The sequence below is a fragment of the Myodes glareolus genome, chromosome 3 (assembly GCF_982192425.1).
Source record: "Myodes glareolus chromosome 3, mMyoGla1.1, whole genome shotgun sequence".
Classification (NCBI taxonomy): Eukaryota; Metazoa; Chordata; class Mammalia; order Rodentia; family Cricetidae; genus Myodes; species Myodes glareolus.
Window position 1 is genome coordinate 5,424,302 of NC_142028.1, and position 15,084 is coordinate 5,439,385.

At 44.6% G+C, this 15,084-nt stretch overlaps 2 protein-coding genes across 25 annotated transcripts in view; both read right to left on the reverse strand.

The window, feature by feature from the left end:
* Nucleotides 1-2,270: 2,270 nt before the first annotated feature.
* Nucleotides 2,271-7,119, reverse strand: Rep15 (RAB15 effector protein). The gene has a single exon (XM_048432859.3). It carries the CDS (start codon nt 6,899-6,901, stop codon nt 6,194-6,196), a length of 708 nt encoding a protein of 235 aa, XP_048288816.2. The 5' UTR covers nt 6,902-7,119; the 3' UTR covers nt 2,271-6,193.
* Nucleotides 7,120-7,595: 476 nt separating this feature from the next.
* Ppfibp1 (PPFIB scaffold protein 1) overlaps nt 7,596-15,084 on the reverse strand; it is a 142,898-nt gene continuing 135,409 nt past the window's right edge. For all 24 annotated transcript variants that reach the window (XM_085687375.2, XM_085687380.2, XM_085687388.2 and 21 more), the window contains 6 exons: nt 13,498-13,620; nt 12,889-13,014; nt 11,765-11,953; nt 9,902-10,081; nt 9,494-9,559; nt 7,596-9,389 (listed from right to left, as the gene is read on the reverse strand). In XM_085687375.2, the coding sequence (XP_085543501.1) occupies nt 9,303-9,389; nt 9,494-9,559; nt 9,902-10,081; nt 11,765-11,953; nt 12,889-13,014; nt 13,498-13,620 (771 nt within the window). In that variant the 3' untranslated portion in view covers nt 7,596-9,302. The remainder of the gene's footprint in view (nt 9,390-9,493; nt 9,560-9,901; nt 10,082-11,764; nt 11,954-12,888; nt 13,015-13,497; nt 13,621-15,084) is intronic.

The window sequence follows — 15,084 nt, forward strand, 5'->3', positions numbered from 1 at the left end:
TCTACTGGGTATGGTGATGCACACCTTTAACCCCAGCACTCAGCTGAGGCAGGTGGATCTCTGTGTGTTGGAGGCTAGCCTGAAGGTCTGCATAGTGAGTTCCAAGTCAGCCAGTGACACAAAGTGAGTCCATGTCTCAAAAGGAAAAAACAAAACATGGGTCTCCATCTTGGTTGAATAGTAAGTCTATCTTTAGATATTTTTAAAAATATACCCCAGTTTCCCTCTTCTATGTTGGTTAATTAGTCTAGGCGTCTTTTGAGCATTATTTTTAGCCTTGTTTTTTAATTCAAATAGCTTGTGTGTGTGCATGCACGCCCGTGTACACATCTGCACATCATGAGGTCAGAACCAGTTCTCTCTCTCCACCCTTTGAGTTGCAGGTATCGAATTCAGGTTGGAATTCAGGCATGGAAGCAAGGGCCTTTACCACTGATCCACCTTGCTAGCCCAATTTCTGTTGTTGGGTTTTTTTGGGGGGGGGCACCCAGAATTTCAGAGGCAGAAGGATTGCAAGCTCAAGGACAGACGAGGCTACACAGCATGTACTTAGATCCTACCTCAAAAAGAATCGAGTACCAACTGAGCCATCTCACTGGCCCTCATGCCCTTTTTTAGCAAGGTCCTTGGTAGTCTCTAAAGACACACTGGAAATAAACATACATACATTTAGTGTGCCATTCACCATAAAATAGAAAACCCCCAAGAATGGGAACTTCATTCTTTCCATACTTGGATTGACAGGGTGTAAAACAGGCCTTTGTCCAATGGACACTAAGTGATAGATAACCTGTGAATAAACCTGTTCATTCATACTAAACCTTTGCTTTAAGGAACGTGCTCATTGGATACAAGGCAAAGGCAGCAGTATACTCCACACTGTGGAGTGCAGGGTCAGCTTCTCTTCTCAGTGCTGTGACAGGATGCCTGACTGAAGCAGCTTAAGGAAGAAGGGGAAATTCAGTCACAGGCTGAGGGAACAGTGCATCATGGCAGCCGGATCTCGAGGCTGGTGATGAACAGCCTCCCCAGTCAGAAAGCAGATTCATGAATGCTGGCGCTCTACTCTCCTCCTTTCTACTCAAAGGCCCCGAGCTCATGGGATAGTGCTGCTCACACTCACAGGCCTTCCAAACTTCCGGCCACATTCAGAGCTGTTTTTCCTTGGCCATTCTAGCAATTCTAAATCCAGCTAAGTTAGCGATCTGTGATTGACCACTGTCACAAATACCATGCCACCAGAGAGGAAAAGGATCTATCAGCAGTTCACATTCCTTAATATTCTTTTGTTTTGTTTTTGTTGTTTTTTGTTTTTTGTTTTTTTTCGGTCCTGGGAGTTGGACTGACAGCACATAAGACAGGCCTTTGTCCAATAGACATTAAACGATAGATAATCTGTGAATGTGTTCACAGATTTCATACATTAGGCAAGCACTCTACCACCGGGCTCTATCCTTAGCCCTATCTTACTTTGTTTAAAGTGAAATAGATAAGTAATCACATGTGCTGGTACCCGCTTACTGCGATATTAAACATGACATCACATGCCCACTTCCAGAACAGGACTGACTTCTGGTTGTTCTTCATTCTAAGTTCCTCAAGGAAAGGGCTTGGGCTGAATCCATGTGTCAAGGATGGAAAAGAAAGGCGGAAGAGACTGTGTACTCATTTCTCTCCTGAAGTTATGAGGCGCCACAGAGATTACAAAAATTCTTCCCTTGCTTTCACCAGGATTTGTCTGAGTGACCACTCCTAACAGGAAGGATTTTAGGGGCTGCTGTTTCTTAAACTTGCAAGGTATATTCACATTTGAATATAAGGCTCAGTGGACAGAAGGCTTTGCCCATACTGAAAGAACATTTTTCTATCTGTGTTCTCTGCACATCCTGTGCGCTGGTCAGGAAAGGGACTCAGTGGGCTTGGATTTCACCAAAGACTGTTGTACTCTAAGGTGAGTTTTGGGCTACAAATTGCTCAAGATGATTCCAACTTGGCTAGTGGAGATGGTGCACCTTCTTACAACGTTCTGGCCAGAACTTCAAATAAGAACTTCAGAAAAGCCCTACCAACTATTCAGAGACTATCTGCAATTCTGCCAGACAGTAATCTTGAAATTTAACCATCATTTTAGTTTTTACAGGATCCCATAGAAATAACATCATCCCCATGCCAGCTGGAAGTAATTCTAGAAAACAGCATCCCTTCTTGTAATCAGAGACTGCTTGCTTGTTCCCAGCCGCCCTTACCCAAATAATCACACAGAAACCATATTAATTACAACACTGTTTGACCAATGGCTCATGTGTATTCTTAACTAGTTCTTACATATTAAATTAACCCATTGCTATCATTTTATATTTTACCACAAGGCTGTGGCCTACCAGTAAGGTTCTGATGGCCTCTCCTTCGGCAGCTACGTCATCTCCCTGACTCCACCTACTCTCTCCTGCCTGGCTTGACTCTGCTAAGCCATTGACCAAAACAGCTTCTTTATTAACCCATGGTAATAAAACATATTCATAGCATACAGAGGGGAATCCCACATCACCCTCTCCCAACAAAGTTTGTCCTCAGGGTTAGAGACAATAGTCATCTGTTAGGGGTTGGTTATAAGTGGCATAGGGTTGAGGGTGGAAATGAGGTAGGCTCAGGGATCTCTTCTGAAAAAAAAAAGGGATGGGATGATAGGTAGCTTAGTGTATTTATTTGAGCTATTAGCTATACACAATTTACATTGGTATAAATTCTTCTATATTAATATAAATTCAAATTGTATTTGTTATATTGAATATGCTATTTATGTTTACAGTATTTTTGCACCTATGCAAACATATTTTCTCATATTGTTTGATTGCATGTTTCTATCTCTGCTTAAGGTATTCTTTATATTGATGCAATTTTAGGATATACTTATCATATTGCACTATACATTTCTACCTCTGATCAAGATACTTAATATTGTTTATATTTTGAGGTCACTGTCCTCATTTGCTACATATTTGTTTAAAGATTGTTTAATTTTTTTAATGTGAAGCCTTAGTCTTTAAGCTATATAGGTATTAAGAATTACAGGTCAATAGTCACCCACGTTTGTCATACTTATAGTTAGACTAGTCAAGCTCTTTAGATACACAGAGATTGTATTTCACATAGAAGGGTAATCTTCAAACACTTCAAAGAGCTGCAGAATGTGGCATTTAAATAACCCAGGATTCTGTTACCTTGAGACATGATTGCTCCTGGCAGCACCAATCTATTCCCAAGAGAATGTTGGGCACCGAGACACTCCACTTGGAGCTTGTTTTCTTCTTGGCAAAACTGGCCTTTGGGCAAAGAACTGCCCTTGCCTTGACCACTGACAAAATACATGGTGTCCAGACTGGACAAGCAGGATACAAGCAAAATGACTGTTGAATCTTGCCAAGACAGGGTAAAACAGTCTTTCCAATATTCTAGCCTCTGAATATGATCTGTCAGATACTCCAGGCTTTAGTCAAAGTTGGCTTCCCCAACACAGCAAATGAGACTTCGGGTGATTACCCAGGTAGCTGGTTATCTCTGTCATATTTTGCCCCTTTTGGAAGTTGCTTAACTGCACTTCCTGTTTACTCAAGTAATATAATTTCCATTCTTATGTCTTTGATGGGGTTGAAGACTAGATAGTTGTAGTTACTTTCCTCTCATGACTTAGTGAAGATATTTTTATTGTAAGACTTAGACTCCTAGGATAGGATAACTATTGAAACATTTAACATTTGTTTCTTTCTTCATTTTGTTCATGCTGGTTGTAACTCTAATTTTTATGTATGTTTTTGCCTCTCCTTTTCCCTGGACAATACTAGGTATTTATTCTTATTGTATATAGTTTTGTCTTAGACTTAGAACCCTCTTATTTAGACAAAAGAAGGAGGTATTGTGAGAACTTCAGCCAATAACTTTTAGATACTGCTCATTTTGAGCACTGTCTCAGGTACTGTAAGTGCAGACAGGAAGCATGTGTGGTCCCTTTTTTTCTGCTGGATTCAGTTCCCAGTTTCCAGCACACACAGAGGACTGTGAGTTTATCCCCAAATAAATAAACCTTTGTTATACTCCATTCCCGGCTATTGTGGAATTCTTTGATTCACCTACAGAAGACTCTGGATTTTAGATCATCAATAGCAGCACTAGAAAACAGGTATTGCCATCTTTGTTTTGTTCTTGAAAGTGTACATAGGCTGGATATGAACTTGTGAGAATTCTCCTGCCTCAGCCTCCAGAGTGCAGGTATGGGTCACACCCTTCCCACTCCTGTCATCCTCAACCTTTGAATGGAAAAACCAGGAGGCATTAGGATGCTAGAAGAAATCAAATGGCACATCCCAGAAGTTTAATAGAAGAAACGATATTTATACAGTGGAATGGAGGCAGGAGAGGGACAAAGCAAAAAAGATTACTGAAGTACCCTGGGAAGTGACAGTGGCCTGTTGAGAAGGGTGGAGTCAATTAGGTAAGCGCTGCTGGCAACGCGCTGGATATTGATAACTAGATGCCCGAGCCCCAGAATTGGTACCAAAGACTGGAGTCAGTGGAGGGAGAAACTTGCAACCTGAGAAAACCCAGCTCAGGGATTGAGTAGACAGAATGAGAGAACACAGGGTTCATGTCTGACCTTCTCCTTATTCAACAACTTTGCCTGGTTAGCAGTCCTGGAACAGACTCCATAGAACAGACATGTCCCAGTGACACAGATCCTAACATCACATGCACTTCTTACTTAGATGGCAGCCTGGTATGTTCCCTGCTACCATCTTGCTCACAGTGATGTCATCTAGCTTTGCAGGCGCTCTAGGTTTCCAAACACAGTCAGGACCAGGTCCATGGGAAGCCCTGTCAGAATGAAAAAATGTTTTTGGAGGGTGAGTGTGGAGATACTTGGTTCGCATTGTTTGGACACAGGTTCCGCTGCATAAGCTTTGCTGACCTGGAGCTCACCATGTACCCCAGGCTGGGCCTCAAACTCACAGCGATCCTATCTCAGCCTCCCCAGTGCTGGGATAATGTGCTGTAGCACCACACCACTTCAGACCATGTTTGACAAGGGTTGCACTCTAGGGCACAAGCTAAGATGTGCAGTGGTGGTGCGCACGCCTTTAATCCCAGTAATTGAGATGCAGAAGCAGGAGGATCTCTGTGAGTTTGAGGCCAGTCTGGTCCACAAGGTGAGTTCCAGGACCGGTAGACTGTTACACAGAAAAAACTTGTCTCAAAAATAAAAACAAACAAACAAACAAACAAACAAATAAGGGACAGTGCAGAATATGAGGAGTGAGGAAGAGGCAGACAACCACCAGCTTCCTTGCAGGGGACACAACGTCTGTGATCACAGCACTTGCAGCTGCTAAGAGGCAAATCTACTTCATGCATTGCTAGACAAGTTGGAGCCTTGGGTGGAAACTGACTTTCTGTTAACAACTCATGACTTGGGAATACCACACATCTTTGATTTGACTAATAGAAACAAATACCTAGTTCTTATTAGAGCCTTAAATGTACGTTATAAGATATGCAAATCACTAGGCCCAACACGAGCTCAATAAATAATGGCCATTACTCCTTGTATTGTTAAGCCTACAAAGACTCTTCAGCATAAATGACTGTTCTGTTTAAAGACATATTTGTTACTGCAAACACAGACATTGTAACAGGGAATTCTTTCACAGGTGACTTAGTAAATCACGGGTAAAGGTAACATCCAACTTAATCCTAAATTTAATCTTTTCAAAGTCCTGTATGTAGAGTTACTGGGAAGGAGCCTAAGTGGAGGCTCAGCTCGGGGGACCAGCGTGGGAAGACTGGCACCCTAGCTGTCCTTACACTTGCTCAGTAGTTGCTCCTCAGACAACAGCAATAACGTTTTAGGCTTATGGCTATGAGACAAGTTCAAACAAAGACAACTTTTGTTTTGCAATTCAAAATTTATGCATAACCTTATCATTTTCTCCCCAAGTTTTCATTTTGGAATAAACAAAGACTAAATTAAAATTTCCCCAAGATATATCTAGCGTTTTCTTTTTCTTTTTCCTTTCCAGAATTGTGACATGAACAAGGTTTGCCCGAGGTAATCACTTTCAGTCACTCTGGGGGGGATAGTCCCACTCTGCAGATTCCTTTTCTGTTTTATCTTACGGACAGTCACAGCAGCATGCCCCCTTTAGAGAATGCTAATATAAACCTTGCCCATGTCACACGGTCCATCGCTCTTACTCAGACAGTTTCCCAGCAGCTCCTTGATGGAGACACAATCCTCCGTCTCTAGCACGAACTGTTCCACAGCCTTGCGCCCCGGCAGCTGATTCCCCACCATGACACTTCTGACGCTCTCCAGGACAACGCCCCTGATGGCTTTAGGCCTCCCAGGGACACCGAAGGCGATAAACAGGCCCAGACAGTCCTCTCCCACCAAGGTACAGAACTCTTCCAGCTTCTCAAATCTGCCTTTCTTCCAACACTCCTCTCCCTTTGACTCACAGGATTTGGGGTCCCACAGAGGAGGAGGGGCAGTCATCCTCAGGGCCTGCACTGCCACCTGAAGCCGTATCTGCTTATCAGGTCCCCAGAAGGTCCAAATCCAGTCTGCTCCGAACAGCAAGGCCTGGTGCTTGGTCATCCTGGTGGTGGTGAGCCACTCATCGGCCCCCCTCTCCTGGCAGAAAGTGATGAAGTGGACGAGGAAGAGCTCACTCAGCGTACTCGCTGCAAGGCCGAGACTGCTCAGTGGATACTCAAACCCGAGGTACTCCTTCAGCTTCTGCGCTGCGTGGGCGACGGCTGCGCTGACCACCTCGCACATGGCGAGAACCTCCTGGCTGTCCTTTGGAGCCAGGCTTCTCCGAGCCTGCTGGGAGGCCTTTTGTCCCATTTTACCTCTGCCCCAGGAGATGCTCCTCTCAGCTACCAGACATGGGAATGTCACCAGGAACCGCTTCTTTTTTAGAGAACAGTTTCTTCGTCAAACCAAGTCTGTTGAGACTGTCCCCAGCTTCCTAATGCCACAGCTTTTGTTGGTGTGGCTAGCCATACAGACCCGAGGTTGGCAAACATGTGAGGGTTTCCTGTTTGACAACTGGGTGTGTTGTGCTCACAGATTCCTGCCGCCTGCCAAGTGACAAATGACAATTTCACACACACACACACACACACACACACACACACACAAAAACAAAACAAAACAAAAAAAACACCTGTTCTTCTCCAGGTTTTGTAGATCTTTGGTAAACTCTGCCTAAGTGTGGTTCCTATTTCCAAAAAGACCAGTCAAATAAAAACAAGTACGCGAGCGTACAGGCTGGAGTCATGCATCCTTTCTCTCCAGCCAATACCTCCAAGTTTGCAAGTCACCTCTGCCCTGACCCTTCGTTCCCCAAGTACGCTGTTCATCTTTCCTTTTATATACGCTTCTTAAGTAGAGGTCTCAGTTCGTCTGTGAGTCGTGCTGTGAACCTGAACAAACAAACATAGGCAAGCTGATATATAATAGCCTGTTTTGCTACCAGGAACAAGACCCTGTTATTTTGAACAAAGGAACAGTAAATAATGACAATTAAAAACACAAGGCAGTTATCAACTGACTTTATTTCTTTTCATAAGGAAATGCCAACAGTGCATAATACTTTCGTAAATAAAATATATAATCAAAAGTTTTTACCTTTATCACATATCATCGGTTGTTACACTGTCCTTACTAAAGAGTATTTGGCATCTGTAACAGTCTGCTGGCACTTTCACCCAGGGTCTAATAACAAACTGAGCTTTTCAAATGGTGATATTTATTCATGTTAAACTAAAATCCCAGTACAGGAAGAAGCCAATAACGTCATCAATCATGAACGGGAGCATTCAAAGGAAATCAGGGTTAGCATCAGATAATTTCAGTCAGAAATAAAGAGTGGTGTTACAACCTTCACAATGAACAGCTTCATGATCTGCTGAGCATTTATAGAAGGAATACCGCTCACATTCAGAAATGGTTATCACCAAATCTATTACCATACACTGAACTGCCCCCCTGCACCCCAGTGTGTAAGCTCCTGTCTGCACACAGTTGGTCTCGTTGTGTGCAGTCCTGGATGAAAAACAGATTGTCCCCAACCCCGCTGAACACACACACACACACACACATACACACACACACACACGCACGCACGCGCACACACACGCACACACACACACACGCCACAGGAACAGCTGCTCTCAGTTTTCCATTTTCTTTAAAAAGAGCTTTAGGGTCGTGTGTTACAGAGACCATGAGCAATGTGCCACTGGACAGGAAAACATGCTGCAGCTTCAGAGCACTGGATCCTGACTGAAACCACATGCAGCCCCCTAAGCTGACAATGTGAGTGTAAGGTACAGTCGGCATGGCGTCGTGGTGCATTCGGCAAAGAAGAAATCATATGCAAAGGCTCTGTTTTGGTTTGGGTTTTTCCAAAGTCGCTCTAACAGAACCTTTCCTGAGGGGCAAGGGCAGCCAAGGATCCATTATGAAGCAAACGGGGTCAACATGAAAGTTGAAGTTTCGAAACTGCTCTGTGAGTTTGTGGGGATTACCGAAGTGTATGTCACGTAAAAATGTATCAACGGAGGGAGAATCTCAGAAGTATACGTCATGTGAAAATGTATCAGTGGAGGGGGAATCACCGAAGTGCATGTCACGTGAAAAATCTATCAACGGAGGGAAAAAAGACTGAGATCTTCAGGAATCTGCTGGTATATAAAAAATTGAGAACACTGGGGTTTCTTCGTTTTTAATATGATCTTTGGATCCCGTGTCACAAAATAAAAGTTCTGTTTTCTATATACTGTATATATACACACATATTTAGAAAAATATATAAAAATAAGACAGTCAGAGGCCAGTGGAGGTGCGTGGCATTTAGCGGCACCAAATGTGATGAGCACTTGGATCTGGAGAGCAGCACGTTCAGCTTAGACGGCTGCAAAGAACACTGATGTGGCCAAACCTCCGTCCTGGGGATGTGAATGAAGCACTCTGGCAAAACACCCAACCTTATATGCAACACGTTAAATAGAATATATCACAGACTTTACATTAAATAGAGGCAGAGCGAGCAGACTTCCGTTCACCAGCGTCTCGTGTTTCTTCAGAATTGGCACCGTTCCCCTGCGTGACAGTCCCACTTCTGAGTGAGCAGAAGTCGGAACAATTAACAATGCACAACCTGCCACCTGTTGCACATGCTATCTGAAAGACAGAGTTGGAAAACGACATCTGTGTGGCTGATCCTGCCCGGGTGCTCCGGTCAAACGTTGGAGTCTTCATCTGTGATGCTGGCACTGGGGGAGCGGGCAGCAAAATCTTTAAACATGTCGTCTTCCTTTAACATGTGCTGAAAAATAAGGGGCAGAGCTCAGCACCTGTCGACACGCAAGTGAGTGTTTGTGGCTTTGGATACTTTTAGAGTAACATTTTCAGCTCCCGGTCCACACTTACTGTGAGATTGTTGATGCCTTCGGAGAACGCACCGATCTGCCTCACCGTCCCTTCTGAATCCTCCATCTGCCAAGAACAAGCCACAATGTGACAAACTCACTCACACAGTTTCAGAAGGGCAGATAAATCCACGAAAGTAAAGTGGGAAGAATGTAAGTGGCACAGAATGCAGCAGGGGCCACAGGGATCCTGTGCCTCTGTGTCCCCTCTGAAGACACTTCCCAGGTACTGAGGATAAAGTACACAAAGTGCTGAGGACAGCACCGGGAAGCAGGCTGCAACCTGCGGGTATTTCAATACGTCACGATTTTTCTTTTCAGGCATGTGAAGACGGCACACTTCATGAGTGAGTGTGCAAAGCTTCCACGGTGCATCCAAGTGCCTGTGGGTACAGGGTGCAGGGCTTACCTGCTCTAACCGGTCCAAATCATCCTCTTCATAAAGGCGCATGTCCAAGCCAGTTCTAAATCCCTTCTGGGAGCTACTCCCCGAAGTGTGGCCCAGTTCCATGGGACAAACATATTCCTCTCCGTCTTCTTGCTTCTTCTTCCTCAGGTTCCCAAAGTTGCTAAAGGTCAGTTTCTTGGGCTTTAAAGCAAACAAAAAGGCACCCAGGAGTTTGATAAAACTCTCATGACAAAGGACTAATAACAAGTCTAAGTTATTTATTCACTTCATCACACAAAGCAAGCAACCTGGATGATCAAACTATCACAAGAAAGCCAGAAGAATCCTGGACATACAAGCCATGCACCATGGCCTTGGTGTAACTCTCAAAGGGTGAATCTCACTGTGAGGACACAGACGGAACATGCCGAGATCCTTTGTTTGCATTAGATAGAATTTAACACAATAGATCACTTCTCAGAGATGAGTCAAATTGTGCAAAACGAGTCAATCTAAGATCAGTAAAAGACGGTGATTCTAACTGGTCTAGCGGCGCAGACCTGCCCGCAGTCACAGCTACTTGGAAAGTGAGGCAGGAGAATCACAAGCTTAAGGCCTGCCTGAGTCACTTAACAAGAGCCTGGCTTGAAATAAAATATTAAAAAAAAAAAAAAGCCCGGCGGTGGTGGCCCACGCCTTTAATCCCAGCACTCAGAAGGTAGAGGCAGGTGGATCTCTGTGAGTTTTAGGCCAGCCTGGTCTACAAGAGCTAGTTCCAGGACAGGCTCAAAAAGCCACAAAGAAATGCTGTCTCCAAAAACCCAAAATCGAAAAAAAAAAAAAATTTAAAGGAAAGGACAGACTGGGGTACATAGGTCAACGGTAGAGCATTTGCCTAATATGGTTAAGACCCTAGGTTGAAACCCAAGCTGGATGGAAAAGAGGGAGGGAGGGAGGGAAGGGACGTCGGACAATAAAGCTGTGGTTACTTTGTTTGTCTAGTCTGCCTCACAGGAGGCCTGGTGAGTGGTCAAAGACTCCACACTCTTGGAGAGAATGTGTCTACTGATCTTTAGGAGAGAAACTTCATCTTAGTCTATACAACCCCCAAGGAGGAAGGAATTCAAAGTCAGACAGGGTAAGAACAAAGAGAGCTTGGCATATATTTCTAGGAGAACTCCTAAGCTGCCTTCACATTAAGGATGTGGAAATAACACATACAAACAAGTTGACACAGGAATAACTCAAAAGAAAAAGTAATCTTCTACAACCCTCAAACCCTGGCAAGTAAAAAACACCCCACGGTCTTTATGTGTAGCTCAGATCAACCCTGAGTTTGCAATCCTCCTGCCTTAGCCACTTGCATGCTGGGATTACAGGCAGGTTTAACAACCCCTGATTTTGACGCTCTCCTTAAGAAGACTTTTTTGACTTATAACCCAAACAAGCTGAATATATGCAAGGAGAAACCCTTAATATGTGCAAGGAGAAACTTGCTGGTTCATTTACTAATCAGCAGCACTGAGGTCAAACCCAGGCCTCATGCTTGCCAGGCATGTGTTCACCACTCGGTTACTCCCAACCCAAGTCTTCCTCTTACACCATTCACCAACAGGAAAGCAAAACCACTGCAATGGTAAATTGGGCCCCAGACATAGCCCTCAGCATTGGCAATGCGCTGAGGACAGAAGCCAGTGTCACCTCTAACTCTACTATGACAAATGACTTCAACAGGAACTTTCAAACAGGCAGGCCCTTAATTGCTCCTGAAAGTCATAAATATGTCTGTGTAGACTTTCTATCTCATCAGTAAAACTGAGCAACCCTCAAAAGATGGAAGGATGGGGCCTCTGCACTCACTACACAACGATCAAATGAACCAACCTTCACTTTGGCAGTAGCTGTTAACAGTACATAATCTGGTAACTCCATGGCATCCCGCTTCTGGTGCTGGGCCTCAGCACCGATCAGAAGGTTGAAATGGGTGGCCAAATGTCTGCGCAGCAAGGTCTTATTTGGTGGAATGTTCAACAACTGAGCCATGGTTTCCACATTAAAACGAGGCTCAAGGACCTGTAAGAAAAATTGAGATTGGTAAAAGGTGCCATGGGTCATACACGGTTGTAGCGGAAGCACTTTACAATTTGCAAGCAGCCTTTCCTCTGGGTCATCCCCAACAGCCCTATCAACAGCAGAGGGCACAGACTTTGATTGCTTTCTTTTCTAGATTTTTTTTATGTGTAAAAGTGTTTGCCTACATGTATGTATGTATACCACATGTGTACAGTGTCCACTGAGGAAAGAGAGTCCAGACCCCCTGGAACGGGGGTTACACATGGTCAGTGGCCACCATATGGGTGCTGGCCAACTAAAGCCAGGTCCTCTGCGAGAGCAGTCTCTCCAGCCTGGACTCATCACCGCGCCTGAGTGAGGGGGTGAACTGGCTGTGTAACCCAGGGGATTACAGGGGATGCAGAAGCAGTACGTCCTTCTATTTGGAACACTGGCTCTGAAAGCAACGCTCGTGGAACACGGATGTGCAGAGATCCTACGGCTGCTGGATGTCAGTCAACACTGACGGGCAATGAGAAAAAACAGGCTTAAACCTAACTCAGAGAAAGATGCTAGAGATACTCTGCGAGAGAAATCCAGCGTAAATGCAAGAGGGCGGGGATGAAGTATCTCCAGATCATTAAAAACAACCGATGCAGGATGAGTGTCCCATCTACAATGCTTGGAACCAGAGTTTAGATTTGGGGGATCAGCACGAAGTCATTTCTCTTGGGGGGAGGATCGAGTTGCAACCCAGATTCACTTGTGCTTCAGATACAGACAGCCTTCTGGTGACAGGATGCAGTCCTTCTAGCTCCCAAGAGCTATTCTACCATATAGAATTTTCCACTTGTGAGGTCGAAACACAGAAGTGACAGATTTCAGATCAAGACTGCTCACCCTTGGGACTAAGGGGAACCAAGCAAGCAGTCAGTTTCAGACTGAAAGAGCTTTACCATGAGGCCTCCGTGGACTCCACTGCCTCTGAGATTGGGGGCGTATTCTGCCAAGTCCACAGAGCGTAGCCACTCCATCACACGGTGGTTGGTCCACTGCTGGACCTCAGATGGGGTGATGCCATTCTGTGGAAACAAACACACGTTATACCTCCAGTGCTAAAGGCAGGGCCTGCGACACTGAACCCACATGTGTGATCTAACAGGTCTGGCCTAGAAAGCAATACTATCTGGTCTCCATGAGCTATCAAAGAGAAGGGAAAACAAGTGTTTGCTAATTTGACTGCTCTCTGAAAGAACTTATACCACAGGCTCAAGCTTCTTTATGTAGTATTAAGAGAGGCTGAAGGAAATATTTACAGTGACATTTTACTCCGTGAATTGGGGGTGGCAGTAAAAAGCATAGCCCACGAACAGGAGGACGCAGAAAAACACCCTTTGGCTTCAGTGACAGTGGAACCTTTACAGAAATAAAAGGGAGGGAGAGGAAAGCAAAGCCCACGAAGTCAGTAGCCAGCTTTCTCCGCAGGTTCCAGGAGAAAAAGGCTCTGAGTTTTTACACACGGGCCGCCAAGCTCATGTGTGCAAGCGTCTTGTCTGAAATGTTACCTCGTCGGACGGCCGCCTCCGCAGGCAGTTTGGCTCGAAGTTATTGATCCTCAGGACTTGGATGGCCCTTTTGATACTGAGGTGATGCAGCACGCTCACGACCTTCAGGGACAGCAGGTCATCCTACAGGGGAGAAACAAGGAGTTCACTGTGTAGGTCACAACAGGGGGCAGGGGGCTTCCGGGGGAATCCCAGAACTCTGTTTGTGATTTCAGGCTTCATACAGTAACAGAACCCCTGTCCTGTTCTCAACAAATCCCTTTCTAGAATCTCAAATTCCTATTGTGCACCCCTCTCTCACTCCTCCAGATGCTCTGAGAGGATACAGCACACAGGGCGCTGGAAAGGACAACCTGCTGCTTATTAGGGGGAGAGAGACAGTCTCTTGGCATCCGGGCTAGCCTCAACTCAAGATCCTCCTGCCTCTGCCTCCAGAGCTGCTGAGACTGAGAACTGTGGCGCTGGGCCTTGAGGGGTTCCTGTTTCCTCTGCAGTCCCCAGAACTTGATCTGCAGGCAGCGTAGACACTCAGGCACCCAAAGATGGGCAGCCACACTGCCCTCCCTCTCTCTCGGCAGATAGGTGGGCCAGAATGTTCCCTTATGATCAAGCTTCTTGGCCTGCCAAGTTCCCAGTCTGGGTTATTTGCACCACCTAGCAGACATGGTGACCAATACTGGAAAAAGTATGTCCCCCAGTGTAAGGGTTTGGATGACAGCAAAGGAGAAAAGACACGAAGTCTTGTAAGTTTCAACATATCGCCAATCAGCTTCTTCAAGGAAACACTCTGGGCAGGCTGCGGCCATGGAGAGCAAGTTCAAACATGCCCAACACACTTAAACAAATAATTTCGGCAATAGGTGATTTCAGGGCAGTGCCGAGATAAATCTTGTAAACACACCCAGAGAATAAGCAGAGGGCTGTCCATGTCGGCACACAGCACACCTTACTGACTGCACGTTACTTGTGGAAAAGAAAGTCCAAGAAAGGAACTTGCTATAAAAATGTTTCTAAGAGCAAAAATAAAGAGTTGGCAATTTATCCTTGAAGCTACTGAGCAAAAATTATTTCCTAATTTTTTGTAGGATTACTTCATTAAAATCAGTGTTTTAGGATAAATGAGAAAAGGCTTTTTAACATATTTACTCTGAAACCGAGACGCTCATTTCTGAACATTTCGGTGTAGGCTACTTTCCTTTCGCTGAAGTCTATCAGGTTAAGAAATATCTAACTTATACTTCTGAAAATATATTTGAAGAGTTTCTACAAGGATTGCTTTCATTTAAAACCCTTTTTAAGCTTGGGCATTGTGGTGCACACCTGCAATCCCAGGACTCAGAAGGCAGAGGCAGGCGGATCTCTGTGAGTTCCAGTCAGAGCTACACAGTGAGATCCCATTCAAACAAACAAACAAACAAACAAATAAAGTACAGCAAATAAATAAATAAATATTTTAAAATAGTTTTAGACTAAAACAAGGGTTCCTAGGTAGTATAGAGGTCTCCATGCATTTTATAGCTTCTCTTAATATTCACACCTTATGAGACTATGGCACATGTCAGAATTAAGAAACTAATACAGATAGTA

Bases quoted from the DNA above. Each gene is read 5' to 3' on its own strand.
- Rep15 (XM_048432859.3), bottom strand. From the start codon at position 6,901: ATGGGACAAAAGGCCTCCCAGCAGGCTCGGAGAAGCCTGGCTCCAAAG.